Source organism: Balaenoptera borealis (genome assembly GCF_965194805.1).
Source record: "Balaenoptera borealis genome assembly, chromosome: 13".
NCBI classification, from domain to species: domain Eukaryota; kingdom Metazoa; phylum Chordata; class Mammalia; order Artiodactyla; family Balaenopteridae; genus Balaenoptera; species Balaenoptera borealis.
Window position 1 is genome coordinate 86,314,254 of NC_138870.1, and position 21,773 is coordinate 86,336,026.

Genomic DNA, 21,773 nt, shown 5'->3' on the forward strand with positions numbered 1-21,773 from the left:
ATCTGAATGAATAGGCCTCATGTCTCCCCCAGCTTACTCCCCAGAGCTCACACCCTTTTTTGTCCTATCACATTTTTTCCGCTACTCTCCACGCTCCATCAAGCCCAGCATTACAACACTCAGGTTTAACTGCTTCTTTGGTCTTCATTTCCTTATGAAGGCCCCAAGGTCATGTAAAACTTACATTATTTATTTATATTTTTTGGCTGCACTGGGTCTTCGTTGCTGCACACGAGCTTTCTCTAGGGGCAGCGAGCGGGGGCTACTCTTCGTTGTGGCGCGCAGGCTTCTCATTGCGGTGTCTTCTCTTGATGTGGAGCACGGGCTCCAGGCACGCGGTCTTCAGTAGTTGTGATGTGCGGGCTCAGTGGTTGGAGCATGCAGACTCAGTAGTTGGGGCGCACAGGCTTAGCTTCTCCACGGCATGTGGGATCTTCCCGGATCAGGGATCGAACCCGTGTCCCCTGCATTGGCAGGTGGATTCTTAACCACTGTGCCACCAGGGAAGTCCCTAAAACTTACGTTAAATAAATGTATGCTTTTCTCTTGCTAATCTGTCTTCTGTTACAGGGGCCCTAGCTGAGAACTAAGGAGAGTAGAGGAAAAAGGTATCTTTCCTCTCTTACAGAGCAAAGGATGCAGGTCACCTGTGCAAGAGATGAGATGTGGGCCATGCACAAGAGAGCACTGCAGAGGGTCACCTCAGACCAGGTCCGTGGTCCCCCAGAAGAGCAGACACTGAGGGGCTAAGGAAGGAGGAAGCAACCAGCCCAGAGGAAGAGGCATTTGCTCTCAGCAGAGTCAAAGCAAGTGACAGCGCTCAGGGTGGGGTCTCTGAAGGATGCCCTTTGAAAGCACTCAGAAGAGAACGAGCTTTGGCACCAGCAAATCCCAGAGCGCCAGCGCCTATTTAGGAAAGACTTTCCTGCCCTCATTTCCTTTCCTTCTTCCTAGTCCTACAACCCAGGAGGGGTCAGAAACAGGCTCCGTGGCAGAAAGAGAGAAGCAGCCCACCGTACCCAAGCTCCCTTCCTCAATCGCAGGCTTTCTGCTTGGAGCAGGCCTGGGCCAGAGAGGCAAGAAGCTTCGACTTCAACAGGCTCAAAGTTCCATTTTGACATGAGACTGAAGGCTTTCATGGCTGAACTGACATTATGTTTTGTAATCTGAAGCAACCACGGGACTTCTTCTTACCCAGGAGTGACAAGAGCAGGCTGAGTTAGGCCCACAGGAGTGTCTCAGCCAGGGACAGAGGCAGAGCTAACCCTACAAGCTCACGTCCAGGGCCAGTGGGAGGAAAAGACACCTGCTACACGTCCTCCCGGCTGTGCTCCCCAACACGACCGTACAGCTAGTAGCCGCCAGCGACACCGACCTATTCTTTCCTAGTGGAACGCCACCCCCATATAACACAAATGTTCAGGAGACGGGCCCCAACTTCACGGGGGGATCAGACTGGTCAAAAAGCAAACCTCTTCCTCCTTTTAAGATGTCTATTAGGGGTGGCTCTATGATCCAGCTGGGGCCAATTCCAGGAAAGGTTTGATGAGGTCTTGGGGCAAATTCTTCCTGTATCTTCTGGCAGAGTTCAGGAGCTGGAAGAACCCTAAACCGTTACAGAATTATTCTGCAGTCATGTCTGGGCGTAGCGAGGAGAAAGCACCATGATGAGCGAGGCCCCTGCATGACAGGGCGGCAGAGTGGCAGGGACGCGCTGCCGGCAGCCAGCAGGGGGTGTGCATCCAGGACCTGTTGGCAAGGCATTGGAAACTGGGAGTCACAAGCATCTGGATGGGGGTCTGAAACCTGACATCCCCCCTAAGAGGAGACAGCCAGGGAGCAAAGCCTGGAGAATCCCAGCGTTTAAGACAGAGAAGGAATGGTGAGTGGACAAGGAGAACAAAGAGGGGGTCTTCCTGAAGAAAGAGGGAGTGAGCATTCCCACATACATGGGGTGACAGATGCTGCAAAAAGGTCAGGTTAAGCTTTCTCTCTTAATTTTCTGCTTAATTTCATTAACAAGATCAACATTATTTAGACCTCAAGAGTAAGTCAAATCAAATGCAACTATCAAATCACCCATTAAAGATATATATTGAGGGCTTCCCTGGTGGCGCACTGGTTGAGAATCTGCCTGCTAATGCAGGGGACACGGGTTCGAGCCCTGGTCTGGGAAGATCCCACATGCCACGGAGCAGCTGGGCCCGTGAGCCACAACTACTGAGCCTGCGCGTCTGGAGCCTGTGCCCCGCGACGGGAGGGGCCGCGATAGTGAAAGGCCCGCGCACCGCGATGAAGAGCGGTCCCTGCACCGCGATGAAGAGTGGCCCCCACTTGCCTCAACTAGAGAAAGCCCTCGCATGAACCGAAGACCCAACACAGCCAAAAATAAAATAAAATAAATAAATAAAGTAGCTATAAAAAAAAAAAGAAAAGTGCTTTTAAAAAAAAAAAAAAAACAAACGTCTTTAAAAAAAAGAAAAAAGATATATATTGAATCGTTAGTGAAAGATTTATGAGGGCACACTTGCACTGTGTTTAACAAAACTCCATATTAATACGCCCACTCAAGAATACAAGTTTCGGGGTCTTCCCTGGTGGTGCAGTGGTTGAGAATCCACCTGCCAATGCAGGGGACACGGGTTCGATCCCTGGTCCGGGAAGATCCCACATGCCGCGGAGCAACTAAGCCCGTGCACCACAACTACTGAGGCTGCACTCTAGAGCCCACGAGCCACAACTACTGAGCCTGGAAGCCACAACTACTGAGCCCACGAGCCACAACTACTGAAGTCCATGCGCCTAGAGCCCGCGCTCCACAACAAGAGAAGCCACAGCAATGAGAAGCCTGCACACCACAACGAAGAGTAGCCCCCGCTCGCCACAACTAGAGAAAGCCCACGCACAGCAACGAAGACCCAATGCAGCCAAAAAAATTTTTTTAATAAATTAATTAAATAAATAAATAAACTTTTTAAAAAAGAATACAAGTTTCACAGATTAGAGTACTTAACAACACAGTATCAAAAATGGAAAATGGAAACAACACACTTTCACATCTTCTAGAACAAGGTAAAGGGCTAACACCTATCACAGTCACAATGTCAATGTGTCAATGTTAAGGCCAAGGAAAAGAAACGGGTTTTGACTCAAGCCAGTGTCTAGGACATCTGTTGCTCTGGCTCTTTTTTTGATAACAGCCTCCTGATTTCCCTCTGGGGAACCCCTCTCAGTTCACGTGGTTCAGTGGAGACTGACAGTCCCACCCATAACCCTAGCTCCGGAAATGATCAAGGTGGTTAATGAAGGCACAAGGGCACTCACTCCCCAGCTAGGCAGGCCGCCCTGGGTCTAGCTGGCACTAATGAGGAAGAGAAGGTTACTAAACTGGGAGACCAGCTGCTGGAGTTGCTGCCACCAATCTTGGCTCCCATATGGGGAGAGCTTGTCTGAGAACTAAACCCATGGAGCTGGAGAACAGGGACAAAGAGTCCAGATGACATCATGTGAGCACCTTGATCTGATCCTGCCAGAAATTTCACCCTATATTTTTCAACTACGTGAGTCAAAAAACTACCTTTTTTTCTTAACCCAGGTTCGAAGTGGAATTCTATCACTTGCAACCAACTGCCACTGGCTAATACCAGCAACAATTTTAAACCACTAATAATTCAAAAAGAAAAAGCTCCCGTCTCCTTGTAAAAGTCTCAACTTCCCCTAGGATGTTTCAACCCATAATTTTCTTCCCTCCCTCTGATCTTCTAAGTCATTATTGTGCACCTACTCAGGCATGCAAATACTTACTCTCTTGTACTGTTACTCATGTGTATATCATGGCCTCATCTCAACTAGCCAAAGATGGCCAAGGATGAGCTGCACATAGTCCTTTGCACCTGACAGCGCCCTCCACCGTACAGGGTGCACCTGACCAACCATGTCTGAGAGACAAAAGGCAAGTGTGGATGGGCTGCATCAGGGTAGAAAACTCACCTTTACTGGAAATGAGCTTAAAGGGAGGTTCGTTAAGATCACCCCCAATTCATTCATTCATTCACACATCAAGTATTTATTTGGCACCTACTGGGCACCTACTGGGCACCAAGCACTTTAGAGGTGCTAAGAATAGCAGGGAAAATGACAGTGTCTCTACTTTGACACTTAGCTGGGCTGTGTATCTCTCCCAAACCCCCCAAAAGAAAGATACCATTTAAAGAGGCTCGGGCTTCCCTGGTGGCGCAGTGGTTGAGAATTTGCCTGCCAATGCAGGGGACGCGGGTTCGAGCCCTGGTCTGGGAAGATCCCACATGCCGCGGAGCAACTAGGCCCATGAGCCACAACTACTGAGCCTGCGCATCTGGAGCCTGTGCTCCGCAACAAGAGAGGCCGCGATAGTGAGAGGCCCGCACACCACGATGAAGAGTGGCCCCCGCTTGCCGCAACTGGAGAAAGCCCTTGCACAGAAACGAAGACCCAACACTGCCATAAATAAATAAATAAAAATTTTTTTAAAAATAAAGAGGCTCAGTGAGGGAATTCCCTGGCGGGCCACTAGTGGTTAGGACTCTGCACTTTCACTGCCGAGGGCACGGGTTCAATTCCTAGTCGGGGAACTGAGATCCCGCTAGCCACGCGGCGCGGCCAAAAAAAAAAGAGGCTCAGCGCAGCCACTGGCATTTTCTCTGTAGCACAAACTCCATTACATTATAGTTCATGCTTTCCCATGTGAAACATCCAATAAATGTATATTCACAGAACATTAAAGCTAAAATGGGGGTGTCAGAAATCTAGTCTGGAAGTTTTAAAACATTTTTAATAGTGAAAGTTTTCTTCACCCCCAAAAGAAATCTACACAAACAGGTAAGAGTGGCTGCCCCCACCCAGGAGGCAGCTGGGAGTAACACAGTCTGGAAACCACCGAGGATACAGTTTATGGTGGGGCTAGAGCCGGGCCAGAGGCTGCCTCCCAGCTCTCAGGCCAGGTTCCTTTAACGTCAACTATTTGTTGCCTTTGGCAAAGAACACACTCAAAACGTATCTGTTTAATGAGCGAAATAATCAAATATAAGCATAACTAATTTCTTTCTTGAAACTGGGCCAGTATGAGAAACTGGAGCTGGACCCAGTTTTCAATCTTCTTTTTCACTGAATATCTAACGAATCCAAAATGGCGACAGAAGACAGGTGAGCAAAAGAGAGGAAGGAGGCCAGGGTTACTGCCCAGTATGGGTAGATTCTATCTGAACTTGTCTGACTCCCTCACTGAAGTTACTTTTTGGACACCTCTTTGTTTCCATACTTAGTACATGTAAGGAAGTGATATATTGTATTTTATACACACACATGTACACAGATACACACATACCCAGTAATGATCTACAATCCTTTAGTCACAATCCTAAAATCCAAAAAGCTCTCAACACTGAAGATCTTTTTTGGCAGGAAAACCTGACCTGACCTGAACTCATCTGGTGGCAAAACTTGACCTAAACCAACTTGAAGTTATTTATAGTCTTTTTATTCTCCTCACTGAGTGTAAATACTCACACGTTTCCCTGTAAGATACCGATGTTTAATTCCAAGGTTCAGTAGAATTTTCAGATAAGGGATTGTGGATTTCCATATAAAATGTAAATATAAATTTCCATATAAAATGACCCTGAAATAACAGATTTTTACTTCAAAAGCACGTTTTAAGGTCTATTCAATATCAACAGAGGACAAACATTTAAAATCAGAAGTTTCTGAGCTAAAAAGGATAATCATTCATTTATAGATGAGGAAACTGAGGCTCCCAGAGGCCACATGACTCGCCCAAATCAACTAGTTTACCTGCTACCCTCACCCAAGGTGACGCGCTTCAGTGGCCATTAGTCCCCATCCAGTGGGCCCTCCCTGTGGGTTTCGATCAGGTTCTGCTTTTGTTTAATCAGAGTTCCCAAGGGTTCTTCAAAAAAACCTGGCTCAACTTAAGGGGAAAATAAAAATAAATTTTTTTTAGTACTTCCCTCTCTCAATTCCACTTTTCTTTCTCAATATTTGGATGAATATACAAATAACTTATTAAAAGGTAGCAGCCAATACCACTTATCCTAAGAGAGGGAAAAAAGATAGTGATGAATTCACAATTAACAATGATCTTAGTCCTTCTAGCCATTACAATCAGTGAAGTTATTAACAAGTTGGTAATATTAACTGTGTGATGAGCATATTCTATTTCAAAGGTTTGTTTCAAAATAAGTACTAAGGGCATAAGATAGTTGATGACAATAATAATAGCAGCTGTAGTTCTACCACTTAATGAGAGCCTATTATGTGCCAGGAACTAATAGGCTCAACCCTGCAAAGAAGGTATTCTTGCCTCCTTTTTAAAGATGAGGAGGCTGAAGTTTAGAGAGGTTAAGTATCCTTTTGAAGATCATATAAGGGACAGCCCAGACTATCTGAGAAGCCACAGAGACATGCTTAAGAGTACAGCTCTGGAGCCATACACTGCCTTGGTTTGAAGCCCAGCTCTGCCATGAACTAGCTGGATTAATTTGTGCAAGTGCCTCAGTTTCATCATCTGTAAAATGGGTATACAGTCAGCCCTCCAGTATCCCTGATGCGTAACTGGAGGATACGGTGGGCTGAGTGTAAGGGTCTTGATCACCCTCAGACTTTGGTATTGGAGGCAGGGGTGCGGGGTGGTTAACACTAGTACCCATCTCACAGGTGTGATGTTGTGAGGATTAAATGAGTTAATATATGTAAAGCAGTCAAGAGAGTGCCTAACATCTGATAAGTCCTATGTATTAGCCGTGATCATGATCATTAATACTGGCACCAGCATTCAAACCCAGATCTGCCTAATCCTGCAGCTCCTCTTTTCAGCTGCACTGTAGAAATTAACTACAGGAAATATAGTAGGGGTATTGAGCCAGCTGTTTCCATTTCCCATGCCACCTGTTGGCATTCTTTGCCTCTCATTTCTTTTGTCTGTTCCAAACTTTAAGATCTGTGGCCATTTCAAGACTTTCTTTCAGTAACTAAATAACCAGACGTGGAATACATAAAAAGAAAAATTCTAACAACTGATGCCTTTGAGTCACCTTCACACTGCAGGGGAGTTAATAAACAGCTAACTTAAAATTACTCAGGGCCAAAAAAATCTTTTGTCAGCAATAAGACACTTAACTATGTATAGATACAATCACTGCATTAAGGTGCAATACATGAAACAAAGACAGAACAGCAGGTAGTATAATATTAGGTACATATTCCACACTTACAAGTCTGGGGTACTTTCTCAACCCTTACTTATAAGACTTATTTTCATCAGCCCCTAGACCAAGAACTACTAAAAGTGTAAACCTGAAAATCATGCCACATATTCATTAGACAAATATTTAGACTGTATACTCTGGCAGTACCTGGCACAGCACCTGGTCACAGTGGTTAAAGACAGCACCCTCTCTCATGGAGCCCACAATCCAGCATGGGTACAGACTTCAAGCAAATGTATACTGTGGCATTTCTGAAAAATATTCTGTTAATTTTTAAACCTTTTGCAACCTCCTACCCCCAAAAAAGAAAAAAAATAAAGAGACGAATTTCTAACAACTTGAAAATACAACTTTCTTCCAATTGCTAGACACATTTTAAAAGCGGATGTTCTCTAAAATCACATACGTGTACTCCTCCAGTTCTCACCTATCCATAGTCTCTTGTACATTTGTTTATAACAAAGAGTACTGTATTAGACTGTCAGTCATGAAATAGCCATGCAACCTGAATCAAAGGGCTGTTTCATTCAAGAAAATGTTTAAAGTCCATACCCAGAGGGGCACAAAATCTATTACACCTGGGTGTTTCCACCTGCCAAACCTGTTGCTTGGACCCTCCGGGGTTTACAATCTTATCGAATTACTTTATGCTTATACCTGTGCTTTGTGCTTTATGCTTTAACTAACAGCAGATCAAGACAGGCTGGGCTTGTGCGATCTGGAATCTAAATGATAAGCACATCCCATGACCCGAGAGCTTGTGCTGATTCCCAAGAGACTGGGTGCTGGAGTCCAAGACGGTTATGGGCATCCTGGTCACAGGAAGGGGCCCCAGGCTCAGCTGATCTCGGGATAGAGAAAAGTGTTTGGAGAGGCCACACATCAGTGTTTGCACATCTACCAGCACAGCCTCTAAGGGCTCACTGATGATATTCAGCTGTCTCAAATAAGAGAGCAAAAAATGAAAAAAAAAAAAGCACCTTTTCACGTGTAAGTCCTTTAAATTTGGAGCCAGTACACTCTCCCCATTGCAAATTCACGTGCCAAGAAAACACCCCTCTTGGACAAAGTTTTGAGATTCGGCAGAAACGGGATTAAGAATACAAAGTGCCTCTGTCAAAGGGAAAAGATTAGAAGGGTGACACCTGAGGAGGAAGCCGCAGGAGGGGCAAGGACTGAGAATTCAGTGCAATTTAGGAACTCTGGGTCCCGGGAGAGGGGTGCGTGGAGAACAAGGCCTGAGGGAGAAAGTCAAATGACTTGGGGACCCTGAAGAAGGCACCTGGAGGGAAAGGGACTCGGCAGAAGGAGAGCGGATCCCCCAAACCGTCGGGAGGGCGAGGTCTGGACCCCAGATGCTGAAACCGCAGCCCGGAGAGGAGCTCTGAGTTCGCGGCGCCCCCGGGGAAAGGGCAGGCTCTGGAGCTCGTCCCCGGAGCTGCAGGGAGGATGGCGAGGCAAGAGTGGAGCGCGCCGGGGCTGGGGCGCCGTGGGGTCGTGCGGGTTCAGCGCGCCCCGGCCAGGGCTCCCGCGCCTCTACTCACCTCTCCGAACTGGAAGGCCGAGACGATGGTGACAACGACGCCCACGAAACAGACGTAGAGCCCATACCTGTGGGACAGGCAGGTATAGGTCTGTCTCTGCAAGAGCTTGAGCAGCATCACCCCGGCCGCCGACACGCCGCGCCGCGCCCGAAGGGCCGGAGACGCCGCCGCCTCCTCAACGAGCCGCCATTCCGCGGCCCCCACCGGGCCGCCGTGCTCAGGTCACAGGCTCCGGCCGCCGCGCATTGCCGCTCCGGGAATCGACGCCCGCTCGGCTCCACGCCGCGGCGGCCGCTTCCGGGAGCCGGGAGCCCACGCCCTCGGTGCGGCGGAGGCGGTCGCGCGGCCCGCGAGGCGGCCGGCGCCGCCCCGGTCTAGCCCAGCTAGAGACGGGGGTGGCGGCGCCGGCGGTGGGAACAGCAGCGCCACCTGCAGGGCGGAGGGGTGGAGGGCAGCCGAGTGCCCTCCCCGACTGCGCGTGCGCCGCGGGCTCTCCCGGCCTGGCTGGGATCCTCGAAACCGGGTTGGGCGGGCGACCGGGCCGGGGCTGGCCTCTGCAAGGAGGCCGCGCCCCAGACGGTGCTATATTGACACGAATGTTTTTGTGCACAAAACCCTTCCTGCATTTACAATAATTGGGAAATCATGGTTTTTCACAGCCCTAAGAGGAGATGCTGTCATGGGCCTCCTTTCCCTTCTGGCTGTCCAACCGTATTGTTTGAAAGAGGAAATTTGGGGGCTAAATGTGCCAAAACCTAAATTCATTTATTCATTTATTAATTAAATATGTATTTAGTGTCCGGTGCCTGGCATGGTGCTTGGTGTTGCATTTTCAAATATGAGCTAGGGCTTCCCTGGTGGTGCAGTGGTTAAGAATCCGCCTGCCAATGCAGGGGACACGGATTCAAGCCCTGGTCCGGGAAGATCCCACATGCCGCAGAGCAACTAAGCCCGTGCGCCACAACTACTGAGCCTGTGAGCCACAACTACTGAAGACTGCACGCCTAGAGCCCATGCTCTGCAGCAAGAGAAGCCACCGCAATGAGAAGCCTGCGCACCGCAACGAAGAGTAGCCCCCACTCGCCCCAACTAGGGAAAACCTGTGCACAGCAACGAAGACCCAACACAGCCAAAAATAAATAAATAAAGTAAATTTAAAAAGAACTAGATCTGGCCGCTGTTCCCAGAGAGTCTAGTTGGGGAGATAAACACATAAACCACTAAATACAAAAAAATTGAAGTCATGTGATGTACTGGACAAGAACCCATGCAAAAGGGGTCAATTATTTCTACTTTGGCACCAGGTGATTTCTAGCAGGGCCTTCAGGTAGAAGAGGAGGTTTAGACAGTACCACATAATGGAATAAAACCAAAGGACTTAAGTCTCAATGGGTTTGCAATGACAATATTTCATTTCAAGATACACTTTTTTCTTTCAACATTTTATTAACACTCCTTGTGTCTCTTTCCACCCCTCATCCCAGGAGAGGAGGGAGGTACCTGACTGGTGAGGTTGCAAGGAGTTGAGCTTGTCTGCCAGAGACAGGAGTTCTGATGCACTATCTGCCAAGTACAGGAGCACCTGTGTCCCAGCCTGGGCCGGGGCCTAGAAAGTCTGTCTCATTCAGGGAGAAAATATTGGCTGCCCACTTGTCTGAAGAGGTGAACAACATTCTCCAATTAACTCTATCAGTACTAAAGCTGACGCTTTGATCTCCATCTCTCTGTACCTTATACCACATTCTCAGTGGTTTTGAAACTTAGGAGACGAGAATGCTTTAAGTGTTGGGCCCCAAAACACCATCCATCTCTGAGTCACCTTTTGCTCAGTCTTGATGAAAAATGAGCAACCAAAATAAACAATCCTACACAAAGAAAAGCCTCTTGCCCTGGGCCTGCAAAACGTAACTGTTGAATATAGAGGTGGTGTATTTGGAAGGCCTTACCTTCAGCTTGATGAGAAAACTGAACCTAAACAAACAGTTTGAAGTAGCTGATTAAGCAAAGTTGAAGTAACTCCTGATACATCTATATTTAGCTGAGTCCTTGCTTTACTCAAGGTAAAAAGTTGTTAAAATAAATAAATTAAATTAAAAAATAAAATAAAATAAAGTGTTCACATTATGAAATGCCTTTACTTTTCAGCTTTAGGTTTGAAATACTAGCTTGTTGTCAGAAAACATACTTTAATTTTATCCCCTGCCTCCTTTCAGGATATACAGTGTGTGTTCATAAAACACAGGTCAGTTGTAAGTGACCTCATGCCTTTCTTTTTTTATCCTAAAAAAGAAAGCCAGGGCAGCTTTTAATTTTTTTGCAAAATATCAAATAAAACAAAATTATTAAGAAATTTTATTGCTTCTGATAGAATTCCAAGAGCCAAAACATAACATGGCCCACTGTTTATTTTTGTGAATGCAAATATATCATGTACACATAAACAAATATATATAGTTTTCTCATTAGTGTGACCATACATTATTCTATTTACTTGATTTTTACTTGTGGGTTTTTTGGTAGGTTTCATCTATGCCATACAGGCATCCTAAAGGCAAGAGACTTGCCCATCTTATTCATAACTATATCCCTACCCTTAGTATTGTGCCTTGCCTATAGCAGCCAATTGATAAAAATTATTGGATGAATGTATATATTTTGAACTGATAAAAGTATCAAGTACACAGTTGGAATTATTGAAGTTTTGGTGAGTTGAATTTCAGTATGTTGTTAATGGAAACAAGAATATTATGAAGAACACACCAAAATTTTGAGGTAGAACTCACTTTGAAAACTCTCTGGACCTAGATCATTTTGGCTGGGGGATTTCCAGAAATGTACCCAAGTCATCTAGGTTTTAAATTTTCTGTTATGTTTATTGTTATTTACTCTCTGTTTGTTTCATTTTGTATATTACTTCTTCGTCCGTCTCAATTTTTTCCTTGTTTTTGTTTTTTGTGGTTTTTTTTGGCCGCACCCAGGGCGGGCATTTTTGTTCCCGGACCAGGAACTTCGGCAGTGAAAGCAAGGAGTTCTAACCACTGGACCGCCAGGGAATTCCCTTCTCTGTTGCTCTTGAGCTAGTTTTTGTAGTGTTTATTGTTTTTCATAAATGTTCCAAAACTATAAGCTTCCCTCTAAGTACTAATTTTATTGCATGGCATGAATGTCAATATGGAATGCAGGTGCACTCTGGGAGGTGGGGCTCCACTGCATGTGCCCTGCCTGGGGCACACAGTGTCCACATCAGGGGAACCGAGGCGAGATGGTTCCAGACCTAGGCTAAGGTGGTAACCTGGGCTCTCTGGATGTTCATGGATGGGGCAGAGCACCACTATGTCCCCACACACTGGTACACTAACCCACCAGGCAGCACGTGAAAGAAAAACCGAAAACCACCCTCTGGAATCACGAAGCGCCCCCTTCCTCCTGCAATATGCCTCCAGCGCCCTCTACTGGCAAAGTTTAGCACCATAATCACTACAAAGGAGAAATGCTTATACAGTCCAAGTCCAAGTCCAGTATTACGGAGCCCGTTTTGAGCGGTTGAATTAGGAGCTGAAAGGCAACAACTGATAACTGGCACATCCCTGAAACTAGGGTTCCAGGTGTAATTTAGATTCTCCTAATAAGATGAATTCACAGAAGATTTTAATCCGGGAGTGACATGGGGTGAGAAGCTGGGCAAAGGGCACCTATTTTTTGCCATTGAGTCAGTGCAGGTGTGATTTTGTTCTGAAGCCAGCACTGCTGGAAGTGGCTTCCTGCCTCTGTAGCAGATGTCCTGGTCTGCTCTTCCCCGACCGTGGCAGAGTCCACAGCTCCCTTGGAGCTCAGTTCAGCTGAGGTTTGGGGAGCACTTCCTACAAATTCAACCTAAAATCTTTGTTCATCCCTCCTAATGGTTCATGGATGAACCAACTGAATCTTTTTCTGTTTAAATCAATGAGTAGATGTTTTAGTCTACAAATAATGATCTGACCAAAACAAAGTAAAAGAATGTATTTCATATGATATTGACACTTTGGAATTCATAGAGGCTTCCTTTGTTGCCTAGTACATGGTCAATTTTTGTGAAAGTTTCAGGTTTGCTCAAAAAGAATATATATTCTCTCTCCCCCCTGCCCTCCCCCCTCCAGCTCCTATACTTCCCCATTTAAGTTCTCACGAGCTATCCATTTAACTACAGGTTCCAACTATTTCCCAGGATCGATATCAAGCCCACCATGATATACTTTGCAAAATCTACCTATCTGCAAAAGCTAGCTCCTACTCTTCTGTTTGAAAGTTGTATCAATTTCCTGATCCTCACACCTTTGGAACTTTCTGATCGCCATGATTTTTTTTATTGCTTTTTAGTTTTCTGCTCCTTAGAACCAAAGTAATGAGCACTCAACATACATATTTTATGTATGTATTCATTTACTTATTTATTTTTGGCTATGTTGGGTCTTCGTTGCTGTGCGGGCTTTCTCTAGTTGCGGTGAGCGGGGGCTACTCTTCGTTGCGGTGATCGGGCCTCTCTTTGCAGTGGCTTCTCTTGTTGCAGAGCATGGCTCTAGGCATGCAGGCTTCACTAGTTGTGGCATGTGTGCTCAGTAGTTGTGGCGCGCAGGCTTAGTTGCTCTGCGGCATGTGGGATCTTCCTGGACCAGGGATCGAACCTGCGTCCCCTGCATTGGCAGGCGATTCTTAACCACTGCGCCACCAGGGAAGTCCCTCAACATAGGTATTTGATTATCCGTAAACACTGATTATCTAACTCATTGCAATGTTAAGTGCATAATTAAATAGGAAGACTTTTGTATCTTACACAGTCTGCCTTCTAGAAGATCGGCAGGGGTTACTCCGATATTTTGCTACAATGCTTTGGCAATGCTCTAAATTTATTATAGTGACTGTTACCAATCTTAAGGAAACAGTATAAATCCAAGTGATACCAACTATATAGTTAAGGGCACCAAATTCCAGAGTTAGTGTATCTGAAGTGCAAATGTCACAGTAGAAGGCAATATAACTGATGCCTCTGACATTTCAGGCCAAAAGGGTTAGGAGATGATTATGGTAAGAATCTCTAGGGGGTACCAAGGGAAAGGGTTAATAATGATTAGCGTTAAGTGTGAATAGAGAGGGAAGCTCATGAAAAACGAAAATCTATTTTCTTTTGTCTTTTCTTCTATCATCAAGTACAGACTAGCTGCCGGTTTCTCTCTATTGCCCCATTGTGAGGTGCATGTGAAACAAAACTCTAAAAGCTACATTCTAAGTTCCCTCCCTTGCAATGTGGATAGTTCTATTCCTTCCTAGGGCTGATATCCTCTTTGAGGCCTCAATTTAAAGCAGGTTTTTTTTCTTTTTAAAATTTTATTTATTTATTTATGTATTTATTTATTTATGCCTGTTTTGGGTCTTCGTTTCTGTGCGAGGGCTTTCTCTAGTTGCGGCAAGTGGGGGCCACTCTTCATCGCGGTGCGAGGGCCTCTCACTATCGCGGCCTCTCCGACGCGGAGCACAGGCTCCGGACGCGCAGGCTCAGTAATTGTGGCTCACGGGCCTAGTTGCTCTGCGGCATGTGGGATCTTCCCAGACCAGGGCTCGAACCCGTGTCCCCTGCATCGGCAGGCAGATTCTCAACCACTGCGCCACCAGGGAAGCCCTAAAGCAGTTTTAATTGCATTAAAACTGCAATTGAGATGAGACAGAACTAGTTTTGCTCATGTTTCCCAACCCACTTCATACTGGTCTAGACTCAATGGGTAAAGTCATTTTTCTTGACTTTATTTTCACTTCACAATGTGCAGATTTACTGCTAATTAATTCTGAGAAGTTCCTCTGGATAAGCTAGAAATATTCCTTTTTTAAAAAAATGAAACATTCTTTTATATTGAGATAAGTTCCTCTAATAATATTAAATAAAAAGTTATGGGTCAAAGCCTCAGTGTCTGTTGAGCAATCATGAAACAATATTTTGGCTTCTGTATCCATTTACCGCCCTAATTTTTTTACCTCAATTTCCTAGAATATTATCTAGTTAACATTTTTTAAAAAAACAACTTTATCGAGGGATAATTTACATACCATAAAATTGAGACATTTTAGGTCACAATGTTCTTAGTAAATTTATAGTTGTTCAACCATCACCGTAATCCAGACTTAGAATTTAGAATATTTTCATAACCCTAAAAGTTCTCTTTGGAATTCCCTGGCAGTCCACTGGTTAGGACTCTGTGCTTTCACTGCCGAGGGCATGGTCAGGGAACTAAGATCCCGCAAGCCACACAGAGCGGCCAAAAAAAAAAAAAAGTTCTCTTGGACTTTTTTGCTATTCTGAGTAGCATTCCATTGTATTCCTATCATGTTTTGTTTATCCAGTCACTGGACATTTGAATCATTTCCAGATTGGGTCCATTATGTGTAATGCTGCTGTGAATAATCATATACATGTCTTCAGGTGGACTTACGTTTCGTTTTCATTTCTCTTGGGTAAATATGAAGGAATGGAATTGCTGAGTTCTGTGGTAAGTTTACATTAACACTTGAAAAAACTGCCAAACCATTTTCCAAAGTGGCTACACAATTTTACCTTCCCAGGAGCAATGCAAGAGGATTCCAGTTTTCTCTCATTCTCTCCAACACTCGGCACCCTCTCTCTTTTTTTTTTTTGAATTTTTGAATTTTATTTCATTTATTTTTTTATACAGCAGGTTCTTATTTGTTATCCATTTTATACATATTAGTGTATACATGTCAATCCCAATCTCCCAATTCATCACACCACCACCACCACCCCTGACCTCTCATTTTATTTATAGTCACTCAGTAGAGTTTTGATTTGTACTTCCTTGCCTTTCCCTAATGACTAATGATGTTAGCATCTTTTCAGATGCTTATTAGTCATTTGTATGTCTTCTTGGATGAAATGTCAATTCAAATCCCTTGCCAAATCTTAAATTGAGTTCCCTCTTTAACCTTTGACAACCTGATTTCTACCCTTGCTGCTATTAAAACTGCCCTCTCTGATGAAACAACTACCCTCAACTCTAAACCAAGTGGTTAAAAAAAAAAAAAAAAAAAAACCTGCCCTCTGAAATAATAAAACACCACTGAAATAATGAATCCTACACTGTTTGGTAATATTTTCAATAACCCCCTTCTTTGGCCGTGCCATGCAGCATGGGGGATCTCAGTTCCCCGACCAGGGATCAAACCGAGGCCCCCTGCAGTGGAAGCACAGAGTCCTAACTGGACCACCAGGGAATTCCCCTTAAGTATCTTTGATAACTTCCTGTTTTGGGTTGTGTCCTCCTGTCCTCTCTAGGTGGTCCAGACCACATGGACTAGACCCCTGTCCTCTGCTCTTCTCCTTTTCCATTTTATTCCATGGCAAAATTATAATATCTCTAAGGAAATGTCTAAAAGGAAATGGTATATTTAACAATATCTTCAAGGAAATGGTGTTATCAGAATCTGGTGAGAGTTGGAGCTGTGGAAAAGGAGCTGCCCATCAGGAGTTGCAGTCGTGGATTAGAAATGCAGACATTATCAGAAGGGATGAAGCCAGCCACGCAGAAGCTACAAGAAGCTGGGAAAAGCCATTTATGGGGTCAGCAAAGGGTATGGCAATGAATCTGGGAGCAAATGGAGAATAGTCAATATAACGTCCTATTCCTTCAAATTCAGTGTCTAAAACAGATCTCATCATCTTGGTGCCTAAATCACCTCCCTATTTTACCTTCTGTGCCTCTGTCAATGGTACCATTACTCTCACAGTCTCTCAGGCTGGAACCTCAGAAATCACTCTGACCCTCCGTCAGTGATCTCTCCTGCTTGTAAATTCTCTATCCCTTACTTGACATTAACCATCTCATGAGGTTGAACCAAACAATGGTTAAGATCCTCTATATAAGAACCTGCTGTATAAAAAAATTTTTTTAATTAAAAAATAAAAAAAGATCCTCCATAAATGTGAGATGCCATGGTTTTATGGTATGCAACACTGCATCATGCTTTTATTGAAATTCTCAAGTGCGTACTTGTATTTTGAACAAGACTGTAAGCCTTTTTTAGGGCAGGGTCTACTCCTCATACTTTTTCAAATCTTCTTCATGCCCATCAGGTTTCTGTTAGGGTAGGGACTCAGAAAATGTTTGTAAAATGAATAAATGAATGATTCAGACATGGGCCTGAAACTTGCTTAAATCCCTTGTCCAAATTACAGATTTTGACAACAAATACTTAACACATTTTGTTACCTAATAGAACTCAGTTTCACTCAGCCAACATGCAGCAAAGCCAATCTACTGACACTGGGTTGTAGTGAAGGAAATTACAGCGTTTATTTGCAGGGCACCAAGCAAGAAGAACAGGCAGCTAATGCTAAAAAGACCTGAACTCCCTGATGGCAAGGGTTTTTAAAGGCAACATTAGGGGTGAGGGTTGCCAGGTGTGTGATCAGCTTGTGGACATTCTTCTGATTGGTTGGTGGTGAGGTAACAAAGTGATTATTTCAGAAATCTCATTCCTGAACCTTCTGGTTCCAACAAGTCTGATTAGCAGTTTCTACCCAGCAGGGGTCCTGGTTTCTATAAAACAACTCAAGGATATGCATCTGATTGTTATCTATATCCTTTCAGGAGGAACTAGGAGTCCTGTGACTCTATTGTTCAAATTATTAGTACTTTTCTTGCTTGACTGCTTTTCCTTTTTTTCTTCATTTTCTCAATCATTAACTGAGTCTGCCCTTTGGAACTCAGGGAAGGCCTAGAAGTCTAAAGCTTTTTCTACAAACAAGAAGCTAGAGACATGGAGAGACTTGTACCTGGGAAGGGCCTTCAGGGTCTTGCTCGGTTTCAATTTCACCTCTAAGTGGCAGGACCCACAATGATAATTTCCAAAGAAGGTCCAATTCCAGCAAGCACATCCTTGAGGCTTCAAAGATCATAGTAACAAGAGTGTAATAAGAACAGAACCTGGGGCTTTCCTGGTGGTGCAGTGGTTAAGAATCTGCCTGCCAATGCAGGGGACATGGGTTCGAGCCCTGGTCTGGGAAGATCCCAAATGCTGCGGAGCAACTAAGCCCGTGCGCCACAACTACTGATCCTGCGCTCTAGAGCCCACAAGCCACAACTACTGAAGCCCCTGTGCCTAGAGCCCGTGCTCCACAACAAGAGAAGCCACTCCAATGAGAAGCCCGCACACCACAACAAAGAGTAGCCCCCACTCACCGCAACTAGAGAAAGCCCGCGCACAGCAATGAAGACCCAATGCAGCCAAAAATAAATAAATTAAAAAATTTAAAAAAAGAACAGAACCTGTCAGTCAAACTACTCTCTTTTTGGTGAAATTACCAATGAATTACTTTCTGTGCAAATAATTTCTAATAAATGTGGGTAAGAATCAAAAATGTCTGTCTGATTAGCAAATATTTACTTTTGTGCATTATTTCTATGAATTTTAATCTTTTGTTTTAACTAAATCTTAGTTTAGTTTTCTTATTATGAAAGTATTACATTCTTAGTAGGTCAAAGAAGACAAAATCTCCTATAGCTCTCGTCCTGTTTCTTTTCTCTGTGAATGTTTCCTCTTGCTTTTTCTTTTGCATATTGACCTTTATTTTTTTATTTATTTATTTTTTGGCCATGCCACGCAGCTTGTGGGATCTTAGTTCCCCGACCAGGGATCAAACCCGGGTCCTTGGCAGTGAAAGCATGGAGTCCTAACCACTGGACCACCAGGGAATTCCCACAAATTGACCTTTAAATTTTATTGTTCCAAAACAATTCACACTCATAAAAATAAAAACAATAAAACATATAAGGTAAAAAGTTAATGACTTCCTTCCCTCCAAGGCCCTGTTGCCAATCCCAAGGGGTAACCATTGTTAACAACAGGATGCATGTTCTTCCAGACAATTGTTTTTGCAGATTTAATTATTTTTTTTAAAAGTTGAAGCATTTTTTATTGAAAGTACAATACCCACCCCACACCTTCTCATCTACTACCTAGATTCTACTATTAGCACATTGCCTTATTTGCTTTTTCACATATCTATTCAAACAGCTATGCCAATTCCCATTCATCAGTCCATTTTTTCAGATTTCAAAATAAGTTGCAGAGATCAGTACACATCGTCCCTAAACACTTCACCATTAAATTGCATTTAAAATATCATCTCATACATATTGATCCACAACTTGCTCTATATATATGTTGCAAAAAAGGGGACCCCTTCCAGGGCCCAAGAGTGGGCTCTTGTCTAGTATTCAGAAATGAATTGTCTGGGGAGACACACGTGCTGACAAAGCAAAAGACTTTATTGGGAAGAGGCACCCAGGTGGTAAGGAAATCCAGGAGGACTGCTCTGCCACGTGGCTCGCAGTCTCGGGTTTTATGGTGATGGGGTTAGTGTCCGGGTTGTCTCTGGCCAATCATTCTGACTCAGGGTCCTTCCTGGTGGTGCATGCATCACTCAGCCAAGATGGATTCCAGTGAGAAGGATTCTGGGAGGGTGGTAGGATGTATGGACTGGTGTCTCCTCTCTCCTTTTGACCTTTCCCAAATTCTTCGGGTTGGTGGTAGCTTGTTCTTTCTGCATTCCTTACCAGGACCTCCTGTTGTAAGATAACTCATGCAAGTTGTTACTATTGGGCCTGGCCAGGGTGGGTGGTTTCGGTCAGTGGTTCCCCTAACATATAGATTCAACAAGTCAATATTTTTTATCAAGGGTTTACTATGTGCCAGGTACTTTACTAGGCCTTAGGGTTATATTTACAGGGGAAAGAAATGCCATTCCTGAATCATGGAGTTTATTCTAAAGGAGACTTTGAAACTCTTTCTACAGTAATAATGTTACCCAAAAACTGGGTTCACCTCTTGGTAGTTATCAAGCCAATAGACACAACCAAGCCAAAGATCAGGAGAAGGAAGGATTTATTACTTGCAGCAAGTAAGGAGAACACCGGGGATCTTTCCCGAAGCAGAGTCTCCCTGAACAGCAAAATTGGGGAAGTTTTAAGCTAGGGTACCTGCATATTCATGAGGCGGCTTGAGCAGAGGTGAGTTCAACATAGAACTGGGGCAAAGGTTGACAGAGTCCAAGCTTTAGTTGATTGGATTCAGAAGGGTCAACATCATCATTCCCTCCTCCACCTGGGTGGGGTCCTTAGTTCCTGCAGAACTCAAAGATATATTATTACGTATATCCCTTGAGGAGGAACTAGGACTCTGCTTTATCGCTGCACTATTGTTTGACTGCCTTTTCCCGGTTCCTCCATTCCTTTGTTCCCTAAGATAATCGATTACCGAGACCTGATCGTGCAAGCATTGTGGCCAGAGTTAAATCACAAAATGGTTTAGGCCAAGACTTCTCTGGTGGTCCAGTGGGTAAGGCTCAGTGCTTCCACTGCAGGGGGCACAGATTCCATCCCTGATTGAGGAACTGAGATCCCGCATGCCACGCGGCATGGCCAAAAAAAAAAAGGCTTAGGGCAAAATGGCTTCTCTAACATCAAGAAAGCCATTCCTGGTTCTCTTTCTCTAGGGACCCCCTAACCTATCTGCTTACAGTAATGATAATAACAAAGATACTAATAATAATTAGTAGTAGTATGACAATATTATAACAAAATAATAATTATTATAACAATATAATATAACAATAAAGTCTAGTATTTCTTGTGTGTCTAACTATATCCCTGACACTGTTCTAAGTATTTTAAATATATTAACTAATTTAACCCTATAGAGTAAGAACAATTGTAATGTTCAATTTGGAAATGGTGATGAAACCGAGCAGTGTACAAATCCTTTCCATGTCCCGTTTCTTTTTTTTTTAGTTAATTAATTAATTTATTTATTATTTATTTTTGGCTGCACCAGGTCTCGCGGGCTTTCTCTAGTTGCTGCGAGGGGGTGCTACTCTTTGTTACGGTGCACGGTCTTCACCTTCTGGTGGCTTCTCTTGTTGTGGAGCACGGGCTCTAGGGTGCACCGGCTCAGTAGTTGTGGCTCATGGGCTTAGTTGCTCTGCAGCATGTGGGATCTTCGGGACCAGGGCTCAAACCCGTGTCCCCGGCATTGGCAGGTGGATTCTTACCCACTGCGCCACCAGGGAAGTCCTTGTCCCCTGTTACTTGTTCTTAGGAAAAAAGGTCTCAGCCTCCTAGACCTTCCCTGAGTACCAAAGGGCAGATTCAAACAGCAGTTGCTAATCAGGGAGGTAAGGGATTGCAGAAACAAAGGAGGAGCAGTCATGAAACAATAGTGCAGCCTTGGGGCAGGGTCTTGTTTCCTCCTGAAGGGATACATGTCACAATACCTTTGAGCTCTTCTGCAGAACTAAAACCCCCACCCAGGTGGAGGATGGTAACTTCAGGTGAGCACAAGATCCCTGGAGCACCGCCCTGTGACCTCACCACCAACCAATCAAAAGTAAGTCACTCTGCAGCCCTAACTTCAAATTTTACCTATAAAAACTTCTCCATGAAAACCATCCAGGAGTTTGAGGTTTTTGAACATGAGCCACCTGTTGCCTTGCATGGCCCTGCAATAAACCTTTCTCTGCTCCAAACTCCAACGTTTCAGTTTGTTCGGCCTTACTGTGCATCGGGCACGTGAACTTGTGCTGGGCAACAGAAACCCCTGAATGATATTGAGACGGGGGAGGCATGAAGGCACAACATTTGAAAGAATGACATAGCTGTTGAGGACACAACAAAAACTGGTTAGAACCAATAAGGCCCAAGATGGTGGAAGCTTCAACTTCCAGTAGACCTTGAGCCTCATTATACAATGATTGTAATGCATTAGCATATGCTAAATGACACACCCATGGGCACCATGACAGTCCCGACCATAAAAGGCCAAAAAGTGGGCGGTGGCCCAATTCCTGGAAATCCCCACCCCTTCCCCAAAATAGTTGGAATAAACCTCCCACTCGTTAGCCTATGAAATTACCCAGCCCATAAAAACT

At 44.4% G+C, this 21,773-nt stretch overlaps 1 protein-coding gene across 7 annotated transcripts in view; it reads right to left on the reverse strand.

The window, feature by feature from the left end:
* Window positions 1-9,229, reverse strand: part of GNPTAB (N-acetylglucosamine-1-phosphate transferase subunits alpha and beta) — an 81,927-nt gene extending 72,698 nt beyond the window's left edge. For 5 of the 7 annotated variants that reach the window (XM_082349587.1, XM_082349585.1, XM_082349586.1 and 2 more), the window contains exon 1: window positions 8,807-9,229. In XM_082349587.1, the coding sequence (XP_082205713.1) occupies window positions 8,807-8,871 (65 nt within the window). In that variant the 5' untranslated portion in view covers window positions 8,872-9,229. The remainder of the gene's footprint in view (window positions 1-8,806) is intronic. The other 2 variants (XM_082349588.1, XM_082349589.1) reach the window with 2 other exon arrangements.
* Between the last annotated feature and the right edge of the window lie 12,544 nt (window positions 9,230-21,773).